At 40.6% G+C, this 13,112-nt stretch overlaps 1 protein-coding gene across 6 annotated transcripts in view; it reads right to left on the reverse strand.

The window, feature by feature from the left end:
- Positions 1–13,112, reverse strand: part of RIMS1 (regulating synaptic membrane exocytosis 1) — a 717,876-nt gene that overhangs the window by 397,415 nt on the left and 307,349 nt on the right. For all 6 annotated transcript variants that reach the window (XM_019520475.1, XM_019520481.1, XM_019520477.1 and 3 more), the window contains exons 4-5: positions 3,935–4,278; positions 270–1,144 (exon numbers count right to left, since the gene is read on the reverse strand). In XM_019520475.1, coding sequence (XP_019376020.1) covers positions 270–1,144; positions 3,935–4,278 — 1,219 coding nt within the window. The remainder of the gene's footprint in view (positions 1–269; positions 1,145–3,934; positions 4,279–13,112) is intronic.

Consider the following 13,112-nt stretch of genomic DNA (forward strand, 5'->3'; position numbering starts at 1 on the left):
ACTAATACAAAGGGTAAAAAACACAAGCCCCTCTAGAATTTTTAAAAAAAAAAAAAAAAAAAGGAAGGGAAGGAGAGAATAATCATTCGTGGTTATTCATTTGGAAATATCTCCTCTAAAAATGCAAAAACCAGAAAAACAGATTACACTCCAAATTGAAGCTATATAAAATCTCTCTAATGTGAATAGATTAAGATAAAAAATGTAAAGGTGACAGCATGATACACATATGTTTTTCCACACATGTATAATATACATGAAGATCTTACCTTTTTCACTGACACTTTCACTTTCTATTTCCACATCTTCACAGCTAGTATATTCTGGTGTTGATGCACCCTCGTCCTCTGAGCTACTAACTGACATCTGCCTTTTCTTTCCACCTCTTTTTGCTCTATGAGGCTTTGGAGGGGATGGCCGCACTGATTCTGATTGATCAGAACTAAGGGAATCATTTCTTAGCATAGTTTCCATTTTTTCCCGCTTTGCTTTCCGCATGAGAATAGCAGAACTAGGATCAAGGCGACTCTGTTTTTTAAAGGAATCATGGTTCTTGGATTCAAGGTGTTCTACTGGAACTGGACTATGTCTGGGAGTTGGTGGGCTATGATTAGCAAATTGTTTAGAAACGGAAATTCGTACTTCGCCTGTTCTGTCTATAGAGTATGATCTCTGAGTTTCCACAAGAGTTTTTCTGTCCTGAGTTCCCTGTAATTGAGAGCGTTTTCCTAATTTATTCTCAGGTACCTCTGCTTCCTCCATTTCTGTATGTGGCAAAGCAACATCACTGTGCCTCCTTTCATGCCGTGCTTTAGAAACTTTTGCATGCATACGCATCTGTTGTTCCTCAGGAGGTGGTTTCACAGGATACCTTGCCAGATTTGGGTCACTCCTATATCGAGTGTGATATTCATCTTCTTTTCTTTGCTTTTCTTCATCTGCTATCTTGCCTTCCTCAAGCTTTTCTGGTAAGTCTGAATAGTCTTGTGACCTTCCTTTCTCCAGTTTTCGACTTTCATGCCTTTCTTTACGTTCTCTGTCATCAGTTTGTCCTTCTTGCTGCAGTGAGGATTTTGGCACCCGCTTGCGTTCACTTTTGAGACCTCCTTTTCCATTTTGTTCTGAAACCAACAGTGTCTTCTTCCTACCATGAAAAGTTGTACAATAATGTAACAAATTTTATAATTAAAAAGGTACAGAGAGAAGCAAAATATACTGGAGTTGTATAGGTTCTTGCTAGGGAACAATAAAAACAATAAAAGCTATGGAAAAAAGACATGGAAAGGCATTTACTTTACTAACAATGAATCTTTTCATCATTATCATTATTTCCTTCCCATCCCTTCAGAAAGTAAAAAGTAAGGTAAAAATAATACTTTTTATATTCTAGTACCTATAATTAATGCATAAAATTACACACACACAAAAATCAACAAAACCTAGATAAACAAAACAATCATCTGTGACCATAACATTAGTTGTTATTGAATTCACTAAGGAATCAGATATATCAGTACTGGAAATACAGCAGATAACAGAGTAATACAATTCTTCCCTATCCATTTTTTACCCAGCAGCAATGAAAGGTGGAGTTTATGGCTTAATGACTCACACATACCACATTTCAAGCATGATGGCATTATGTACATGAATCGCAAACAGAAACTCTCTCATACATGTAGTAGCACAAAGAGAACTAATATGTATACGACAAAAGAATCAGTCCAGAAAAATAATATTTGTTCTATCTTACATAAGTTTACTTAACCCTGAAGAAAACAAGTACCAATATCATTGGCATCTACAGATAAAGAAAATCAGAACAGGCCTTTTGAAACAAATTAATGGAATATCCAATGTTCAGAAATGGGAGAGGACAATTATTTGCTGTATTATATTATATAACCAGAATACACAATAATGAAGTTGCTTGAAAAGTATGCCCTTTTTCAGAATATTTACATGTGCTGGGTTCATTCAGTATCATGAGTTCAGTTTTATACAACTGTACTGACAGACAGGAAAAATAACATTAAATAAGTCTCTGGATGATTGTTCTTTTAAAAAATGGCACCCATTTCCAGCTATTCAGTTTTAGAAAGCAAAACAGTCCCAGTGGACATGTCTACACATGCATATTAATGCACCACAATAAACTCCAGTGCTTTAGTTTATTGCTCTGGACATGCCGTTTGCCTGTGTACCCAGAAGCGCAGCACATTGAGCCAGGTCAGAGCAGTCCCAGCTGGCAGGGGGCCCAAGGGGTAGGCTTGCCAACCCAGGGCTGCGTCCCCCAGCTCAACGTGCTGCAGAGGGGCTGCCTGGGGCACAAGGGTGCTTCAGTGTCGGGCTAGCTGGCAGGAAGCCCCCACAGTGAAGCACCCTCCTGCCCTGCTGAGGCAACATCTACACATGCACTGCTGAAGATTAAAAGTTCCACAACAGAATAATACTTGTATTTACAAATACTATCCTTCTGCAGAGTAAATTAATTCACTCCAAGCTAATAGGAGTGCACACATAGACACACAACATTTATTGTGCAGCTAATTAGTCTACTGCACAGTAAACATCTCATATAGGTGCACAGAGTAAAAACCAGTTAGGCAGTAGATTGGAGATTAGAAAAAAATCAAGGATGCATAGTCATTACTGTTTATATGTGGGTCTACAATTTATGACAGAGGTCACAACTGTGTGTGAGAGAGATAATTACCCACTGTCATTTGGTTATGAATGCTGTGTTGAAAACTGCAGCAAGTATGTCAATGCAATTTTAAAGACATTTTAAAATAGAATGAAAAGTTACTAAAAATATTGTATGAATGGGCAAATTTGTGACTATTGTTGTTGCCTTACTTTTGGTCAGGAAAAAAAAAGTCTATTAAGCATGTAAAACAATTGGATCTTCTATAGTAATTACAGAACTTTTCTAGTCTATTGTTGCCTTCCAGCTGAGTGATGGTTACAAAAGACCAGTTTTAAAGTGAAATGATGCTTCAGTCAGGTTGGGTGACAATTTGATTGCTTACATTATGTGACCAGTCTTGCTACACTTTTCATGGAAACCTGTTCCTCTTTAACCAGGGCAGACCTAACCACAGGTAGGCAAGATGCAAATAACCCTTGCTCAGTCGAACTTTCCATCTTAGCAGTCCCCACAAAAAGCTGCTTTCATCTCTGCCCCTCACGTTCACCAACCAACCTTTCAACTGCCACAATCCTTCCCTCTTCGGTTTGCTTATCACTTTCCAGTTAATAGGCAGAAGAGCATAAGATTCCTCTTTAGTTGATTCATTACAACATACAGCCAGGCGATACTATCAACCATTACCATACTAATTACTATAAGTGCTTATGAATAGCTTTCTTTTCAAATACAAAATGCTATTATTTCTATATTGTATAGTTACTATTATGTATATCTTATGTGAATGAGGTTTCTCGGCCCATTATTTTGTAATTCTTGGAGGGTAACATGATATTTTTGGTAAAACTATGAAACAGCATGTGTAAGAACATTGGAGATGCTTCTTAAATAACTAAGTTCATTACAGTCAGGTCAAGTTTTGGTAATACTATCTTTTGAAAGTTTCCTTTCAACTATGAAATGGCTTTTAAAATCCCAACAGGCACAACAGTGACATTTATAATGAATAGCCTATGATTCTGCATACATTAATACCTAGGACACATAAAATTTTACCTGCTTTACAATTTTCTGGCTAAACTTTGGCTGCATAGAATTTACTGCATACTCTACAGTCTAGACAACATACATCTTAGCATATTATTGCATTTAATTGTGAGTGTCCTTAAAAGCATGCGAGACAAAGAAGCAATCTCCTAGAAAGATGCTGATCTGTAATATTATTTAGAAACTAGGTCATGTACAGTGGATCTATAAAGAGGGTCTAAGGAAGTACTATATTACCTTTCTCTTGGGGGCTCACTTCTAGACCTGGATGAAACTTGCTTTTGTTCCAGGCCCATTGCTTGTTGTGATACTTCTGCTCCTTTCCTCCTGTCAGCCTGTACGCTAGAAGAGGAGATTTCCTGTGATGAGGCAGCTGCTGTACTTAATGGAGTCTGAGACCTTGATCTCTCCTGAAGCCTCGCCTTTTTTTCCCTAGGTGCATCAGAACTTCCACCAGTAGCTGTGTCACTTAGTGCTCCATCCTGACTGGGTGATGGTTGTGGACCACTTCCAAAAAACCATGCTCCTGATTTTGTTAAGATTTCTTGTTGTTTTCGACATAAATTGCATACCCACATAACCTAATTGAAGATAAAAAAGAAGTCTATCAGTATTCTTGAGCCCATTGCATGCTTGTTATACTAGTGTGCAAATATAGTGTTTCCCCTCCTTTTTTTAACTGGGTGATGTTACTGTTCATGATAGTGCTCATAACATGCTCGTGAAAGTGCTAATTCCACTGAATAGGGGCAAGCATAATGCAAGCAAGTGCTGGGCAAGCTTCTCCATAATGTCATGTCAACATACATCAATCTTGACCTGCAAAAACCCTACTACCCCAGTGCTGGGCCTCTTTGAGTAATTTATAATAAGGCTGGAGATTTTTTTAATAGAATTTAGAAAATCTTTTAATGTGGAAGAAACATCAGGATGGAACTACCCAGTCATGAGAGAAACTTGAAACTGGGATTATAAAGCTCAAGCCAATTAACTGTCCCATTTCAATCACAACATTAGTGCAAACTATAAAAGAAGCAGGCATTACAGTATTTCTCCTTGTTCTTTTCTTTTTATACAATATAACATCAACATCTGAATTATAGTGACTAGTTTCAGCTATGGCAAACATAACTACTTACCAATGCTGTAAGACTGAAGCTTAAAAAAACAATCTACTGCTACGTGACTAAATGCAACAGTGAAATGCACAGTTGTGTATAGTACTTTACAAGACAGAAAATCTTACTAAATAAAAAGACCAAACATTTGCAAAATCAAAAAATGATCATATATAAAATCTCTAAGCTAAAAAAAAAAAGAGCAACTGTTCCAGTCACTGGATATCACCACTACATAATCTCTGCACAGAGGGTTTCTTTTTTTCCTTCTAACGGCCCTAAAAAGCAACAAAAAACCCAAGCCTACACTTTAGGATTATATAAAGATTGGGGTTAGTTTGTACTGTAGGTTAAAAATAATGAGAGCATTTAAAATTAAAAAATTAGTAGGGAAAGAAGTGGAGTTTTAGGGGAAAAAAAAGAAGAATGAGGAAATTCAAAATGAGATGTCAGGGAAGCTGAAATAGGTAGAAGACAAAAACCAGAACTTCGTGAGCAGAGATTGAAGGGTAAAACAATGGAAAATAATGATTAAAAAAGAAAGGAAATGTAATTTAATATTGAGAGGACTATTCTTTTTTCATATTTTAGCTATTATTTTCTGTAAAGGGACAGATACACACTGAACATTTAAAAAATAAGAAATTTGAAGAAAAATAACCATTTTATAGGAAATAAACTGTAGGTAAACTGCGGATATGACAATATCAACTTTCTTTGAATATCATCAATAAAAGGAAAAATATTTTCAGCCATTGTATATAGCACACAATTCATAATTATTATGAAGGTCCTAAATACATTAATATTCTAAAGAATATAACTGGACTAACAAGTATACAACCTCTATACCAGTGTCTGAACTCTGGTTGGGGGGTTGAGGGGGGGAGATCAAATATCTTTCCCTGCAGCCATATCTACATTGTGTCTTTAAACACTAAGTAGGCTTTGATTTTTCCTCTTTTGAGGAAGATGATGAAATAGCCATTAAAATAGCTTTCATTAATTCAAAAAGCTTCTAATCAAAAGTTACAATTATTCCAATAGCTGTACAAACATGTCCTGTGTCAAAAATAGAAGCATAATAAGCCTCAGTGGGATAATAAGCAGAACAGCTTCCCTTTTACCACAAATGCTAAACATTACAAAAATCTTCTTTTCATGAGATTATGACATATCTTCTTCATCTTAGGGATTCTGATTTTGAAACAGGCTGGAGGGACAGAAAAGATTTTTAAAATTCCAGAATAGTTTAAATAGTACAGTGCAGTACATGTACAACGTCAGGAAAAGACTAGCACATTTCAAACTAAAATGAAATAGTTTTAAAAAGTCCTTTATGTCCCTTTATTTTAGCAAGAGTAATTCTTTTAATCAAACTATAACACAAGATATTTAGAAGAAAGTTTGAATGCTAAATAAGAGAAATCTTGATTTTTAACAATATCGCAGAAAGTAAAAGGCAATAATTGCCCATGACCAACATCATCCCAAATTTAATATATCAGATCTAAATACACCTATAAAATAAAAAATCCATAGTAATTTTTTTTGTATTTACTAATATAAACTTACCTAATTTTAATTTGCTTGGCTATCAGAATTAGTTGTTAAGGACAAAAATATGAAACTTAAACAAGTGGTAACACTGAAGGAATAAGACACACGCAGAATACAAAAGGGAGAAATACTATATGTGAAATTAAATAAAACCTTTCCTCATAGCTGCATTCAGACACAGCATACACACCAAGCAGCACAGATTACATATGAAGGAAACCTGCATTATACTCACATAGGAGCTACACTACCATCTCTGTTTAGGATTCTCTTCAGGATTTAGCTATTAAATGCTATGTTTGCCTTGAGCTATGTTCAGTCCAAAAGGAAAAATAACAAAAGATTTTCTTAGCAGGAAAAAAAAAGACTTGAGGTGACATAACAGTTTCAGTAAGAAATCTGTATATTGAAAAACATTTTTAGAGAAGTATCTGGAGCAAGCAATCTAGCAGCATGCAGGAATTATATCCTGATTGAATATACTGGGATGTGGTCCAAACTAATCTAAACTAAAGCAGGTCTGTGTAATAACTTATCTTAACAATCCACAGATGTTAGGCAACCAAACAAACACTCTGATGAAAGATTACAGTGCTGTAATGTGGCTTCTGAACCTCCATGCAATGCATCAGGAAAATAAAGAGACAGAACATTACTTTGACCTACCATTAGCAAAACATTTTCTTTTTAGTGAGTTCTGATGCAGCACTAGAGTAGGTCATTCAAGAAACCATTAGATATTTTTTCTATAAACTTCTAAAGGGTAGTATTCCTAATGTGCATAGAGCTATTAGAACCAAAGAGTATGTATTAAAGGGTACTCTTCATTCCAAAAGTTTATATGAATGAAATTGGGGGAAAAGTGCATTTTCACAGCATAGCAAAAGAGCCCTAAGTTTTACAGCTATGTCACAAACCCAACAAAGCTCACACAGGATTCAACTCAGGTGGGTCAATGATTCCCAAAGATTCAGGTAGAAAACTTTACAGGCTTAGTGGAAGCATGCTTTAGGCAGTAGGACTCCATGCTTGCCCTTGTGAAATGTGGAGTATTTCATTCACAAACAAAGATATGCCTCACACTTACTCTTACAGGCACTGCCAAACGTGATCCATATCGGGTAGGAACAGTTTTCCTGTACTAACACAACATGAAATTCCAACTTGAAAGTACCCATATGAAGTAACAGAGAACCATAATATACAACAAAAAGACACATTTTCAATGACAACAATAAAAATACTGCCTTATCATTATATTTTTCTAAACTATAATAGTAGTAGAGAGATAAAGGTTGTTTCAAATTTTGCTATATTTGTTCAATTTTTTTACCTATGGAACCTGCAAAAGGAAATTAGGGTCATTATTAAGGAAAATATAAACTTAGGGTTTGAACATTCATGACTTGTGAGGCATTAATTCCTTCTAAAGGTAATGCAAGTTTTATTTGAATTACATGTATAAGATCAGATTTTTGTCTGGTTCAGTTACTTTAGACCTATCTGCATAGTTCTGTGCCTTTCCTTTTGAAAAGCACTTTTGAAAAAGGGCAAATTAGTTTTTAAAAAATGTGTTGGAAAACTCACCAATAGCTACACTGGCAGGTGCACTTCATGAATTATACAGGCTCCATTCTCTGAACTGTGAATGTTTTTTAGGGTGGGGAAGTGTCTGATAGATAGATGTACATCTCATCTGTTTATCTTCAAAATTGACACTCTTTTGTTTATCTTCTTCCATCCACTTCAAGACAGAAATCATTTTTACACATACCCCAATTCTGCACACAGATCTGTTCAGATAGACCAGGAGTGGGCAAAATATAGCCCGCAGGCCGGATCCAGCCTGCCAGGCACTTCATCTGGCCCAGCACCCGCCCCCTCCAATGAACTGCACACCACCCAGCCCTTCTGCCCATGAGGGTGGCAGCGAGGCTCTCACGTGCACAACCCCGTAACATACCCTTTGGGCCTCACTCCCACCCTCTTGGGCAGAAGGGCTCTGCCCAGCCAGCAGCTTCCATGAGATACACCTGCTGCAGCCAGAACATGCTCACCCGGGGCAGCAGGTAGGGAAGTGGTGGGGCCGGGGTATGAGGGGGTGTTGAGTTGCAGGTGGGCAGAAGCGGGAGTGAAGCACAGAGCCCGTGCCCAGAGTGGTAGTGGGAGTGTGGAGCTTAGTTGGGCAGTTTGTGGGTGCAAAGATGTGGGGTGTAGGGACCTCCCATACACTCCCCCCATGGTGTGCATCCCCAGCTGCCAGCAGCAGCAGCAGTGGGTTGGTCAGGATGCTCATGTCTAGCACAGGCATCTGGCGGGGCATGGCTATGGCCAGCGCTGCGCGGGAGGAGGGAGCATAGCCCGCCCTATTGCCAGGGCTCCGTACTGTGCACCTGCAGCTCCAGCACTCACAGCAGGGGAAGCCCAGCACTGGAGCCTGCTGCTTCCCCTGCTCCCTACTGCACAGGTCCCTGCACTCTGCTGAGAGTGGAGGAAGCCCCACCCCCTGCTTCCCCATGGAGTCCCACATGGGCCTTCCACTGCAAGTGTTGGAGCTGCACGTGCGCAGTGGGAAGCCCTGGCAATATGGCAGGCTCTGCTCCCTCTCCCTGTGCAGCGCTGACTGGAGCCATGCCCCACCAGGTACCTGCACCAGGCATGAGCACCCTGACCTCCCCACCTTGGGGGGAGCATGTGGGGTGTCCCTACACCCCCCACACTTCCTCACAACCTGTTCCCACAACCCCCATCAACATATACATACACCCCAACATACCCTATGCCACCCTACACAGCCACACCCTTTCACAACCCTCCCATACCCCATCATACACACAATATAACTTTATTTTTGACACTTTATTTTTGAGTTATTATGCAATCCCTTCTATATACAGTACACAATCACAAGTCATGAGAATTATTTTTTGTAATAAAATTAAAATAAATTATACTAGGTGTTTGACTTCTAGCATCTGATTTAGGTTTTTTTTGCTTCTAAGATGGCAACTTACCTCCCAAAAGGAGTATTGGGGGGGCCCAGCATGGGGAGGGACTTCAGGGGGCAAAGGTCAGGGGTTAGGGGACAGGACTTCTGGTCTCAATGTGGTGACCAGGGAGCGGGGCAACTGTCAAGGGGTGGGGCTACCTATGCAGCACCTGACAGCTCACCAAAACTTGTTAAGTAGCCCTCTGTCCAAAATAATTGCCTGCCACTGAGATAGACTCTGTACCATGCATGAAGCCCCACTGATGTAAATAGGGCTCAGACATCAACCCATGACTAAACTCACATTGTCCTGTTTATCAGACTAGCACAACAGATTCTGCTTTATGAAACTTTTCCTGTATATATTGAAATCAAAGTAAACCACAGATGACTGCATCTCCCTGGAATAACAAAAAGTATTTTGACACTGGCAATGCAGTTGTGTTTCTTGTGAATTATATTTCCCCTTTTATGCTTCCTTAACCATAAAATACCCAGCAGTTTAATCCTCAGAAGTGCCCCTCCAAAAATTTGGGAGCCAGATTCTGTAAGGCCACGCACAGGAGCCAGCACACTGAAAAAGGAGCAGAGAGCCTCCCCATTTTGTTCAGGAAAAGGGGGTCATGTAGAGATGTAGCCTTTCAGTCCTATGTATTTGATTAACATTTATGTTTTAAGACCTAATAAAAGCATGTAAATCACCTTTCCTTCTGTCATGTATTCAAAATAAGTAATGCTAGGAAAATTATACATAAACCTGTATAAGTGATTGGAAACTGGTTGAAATCTGTAACACAACAGAAATTCAGGGCACATAAACCACTTTCAAAATGGCCAAAAACAGCTTAAGATAAACCCTGATGGATCTTGTATCAGACTTAACTGATTTAGGTTAAATCAGTTAATTGAACTTCTGTCCCAGATCCCCTCCATATTCAAGTTAATTCACAATCCCCCAGCATCCCAGGATGCTACCCTTCCACAAACCTACCCTTGCAAGTTGGGCAGGCTAGCCCTGGACCAAGCTGCCTGCTCCAGCCAAGGAAGGGAGATGTACTCTACCACCCCCTGGCTTCTAGCCTGAGCCACTGCAGGCATATGGCTGCATTTCCAGAATCAAAACTAAATATCTGTTCACTTGCTTCTCGGTTCAAACTACGCAGTTTATATTAACCTGGAAAAATTGAATTGATTCAGCCTCAGGCTTTTGACTGTCTGTACTTAGCCCAGATATCACTTACATAATTGACAGCAACTGACCTCAGTGGTGTGCCACCTTGCCATATTTTCCCGCTCATGCCAGTCAGTTAAGTTACCATTCAGTTTTAAAATACTGATAAGGGAGAAATTAGGTTCATTTAATGTAAAATGGCTACATATGAAGGGTTTTCTCTGAAGTCCCTTGCAAGTAACATACTCACACATTGGAATTTATATTGTAAACTACTAGCAATGGATGGAGGGGCATGTGCCCCTCCAGATTTCTGCACTGACAGCAGTGCACAGGGCTGCAGCCTGGCTGGAGCCAGGGCCCAGCAGCAGTGGGGGTGGTGGCACCAGCGCTATTTCTGCACCAATGGCAGAACATGAGGCTGCAGCCCAGCTAAACCCAACACCCAGCAGCAGTGGAGTGGGGAGGTGGGTGGAGTTGTGCCTCCCCACTGTCAGCACATGTGAATCGCCTATGTTGTAGACAGCACATGTTCTGTGCTGAGTGCTTTTTCCTTTTCCTACTGTATTCTATTCAGGTTCTTAAGCTACCCTCACCACCAGAGTACTTGAACACCTTCCCAGAAGAGCATTAAGCAGAATGATTAGCACCCAACATGTGTTTCATTCCTTCTCTTTGTCCTCCCCACAAGGATAAATGGTAAGAGTAGTTTGGTGGGGGCAGGGGGTTATTTTTTATAATTTACATGGACATGCTGCTGTCTTTTTACTAATGATGGCAAATTATAAAAAGTAAACTCTTTAGCATAGAGGATAACAAGGTTTGTGGTGTTTCTTAGGCCCTACAGAATTTCGTAACACTATCTTCTCCCAGTAGCCAGGAAATCTGTCTCCTTCAAGGACTAGTTTTTGATTTAAAAAATATTTCCATTAATATCTCTTTATACACCCCTGGAGTATTACTTTACACCAATATTGCAAGATGAATTCCATTTAATAAGAAAGTGCTTATATGGAAAAGTACTACCTGTTTTTTGAAACAGAACAAGAGGAATTTTAAGGCTATGGAACTGTATATGTCCTTTCTACATTATCAACCATTTGAAAACTACCATAAAAATAACAGGATTATGTAATGTCTGTTATACAGATAATTAGGGATTAACAGGAAACAGGGTGACCAAATAGTTAATCCATTTGGCCTCGGACTCAAGGGATGCATCCCATGAGCAGGAACATACATTTTCTGCGAGACAAACAACAGCACAGTATGTGCCACTGCTGCTTGTCCCCAGGAAGTGCCCATGCACATGTGCTCTGGCATGTGGTACCTTGCCCCAAATGAAGTAGGGGAGGTTGGGGTCAGCACCTGGGTTGACCTCAGAAGCCTTATCTGGGGTCCTGAGGGCCTCTGGGGGCTGCAGCCATGGCAATCTGGCATCATGGAGCCTGGGCAGCAGCTGAAGTGTGGCTCCAGCCAGCCAGGCTCCAGTTTCCAGCAGCACATGCTGCCACCTCATGCACCGCCCTGATTTTTTTAAAGCGTGGGTGTTTTTGTCATTGGGATCTCCCGGTGTCAAAAAATGTCCTTGTGCTGCAAATTAGCAGTATAGGGAATGCCTGCATGACTGGCATTTCCAGTGCCACAGATGGGCCTGTGACACAGCATACCACATGTCCATGCTCATCTGGATACACCCAGTAGTTGCAGATTCACTTCCTAGCTCTGGCCCATGATTTGCTAAACTTGACTAACTCACTTCTGTTCTCCATGCCTTATCTTTCCCATCTGTAAAATGCAATTTGTAAAGCCTTTTGGAATCTGTGAAAGAGAAGTGTTATGTAAGAGAATATAATTATTGCTTTATTATAAAAGTGACAGCACAAGCAACTGACCCAAAACTACACATTTCATTAGAGCTATTTTTAGATTTTTGCATAAATGCTTTTAAAAATATAATTATAGAAACAGTGCACACTGTATAATATTCTAATGTTATAAAAGCCTTAGTCTGTCTGTCTGTAATGCTTTATTCGCACTCTGATTGGTTATCTCGGCAGCCATTCAGAGTGCTCCAACAGACTGAGACATATGGTGGAGCACCACCAAGATAGCAAGGACAGTGTGTGTCCGCCCCCACAGCCCGTTCCTTGGAGGCAGAGGGGGATGGTGGGAACTGGAGCACCGCCATGATGGAGGGGATGGGGTGGGGGTGGACGAGGCCAGTGCTGCTGCTGTTGCCCCCCCCCGCCCTGCTCCTTGGAGCCTGCAGCAGGGTGGGGAGCTGGTGGCGTAGTGTTGCCCTTGCCAACCTCCCCCAAGCCCTGCTCCTTGGATGCAGGCGCCAGAGCAGGCCCCCACAACAACAGCCACCAGGGAGGGGGAGGAGGGGAGGAAGGAAGGGAGGGGAGCGGGAAGGAACTAGGGAGGTTAGTGATGGCTGTGCACAGCGGCCTTGGCCACCGGCACATGCAAGCTCCCCTCCTCCCCCCCTTTCCTGAGAAACAGGGAGCCGGGGGGGGCACACAGGCCCACATCTGAAGTAGCAAGGGGGGACAGGACCCGAAATGACAGGAG

This window comes from Gavialis gangeticus, unplaced genomic scaffold (assembly GCF_001723915.1).
Source record: "Gavialis gangeticus isolate Ggan-Ray unplaced genomic scaffold, GavGan_comp1, whole genome shotgun sequence".
NCBI classification, from domain to species: Eukaryota; Metazoa; Chordata; order Crocodylia; family Gavialidae; genus Gavialis; species Gavialis gangeticus.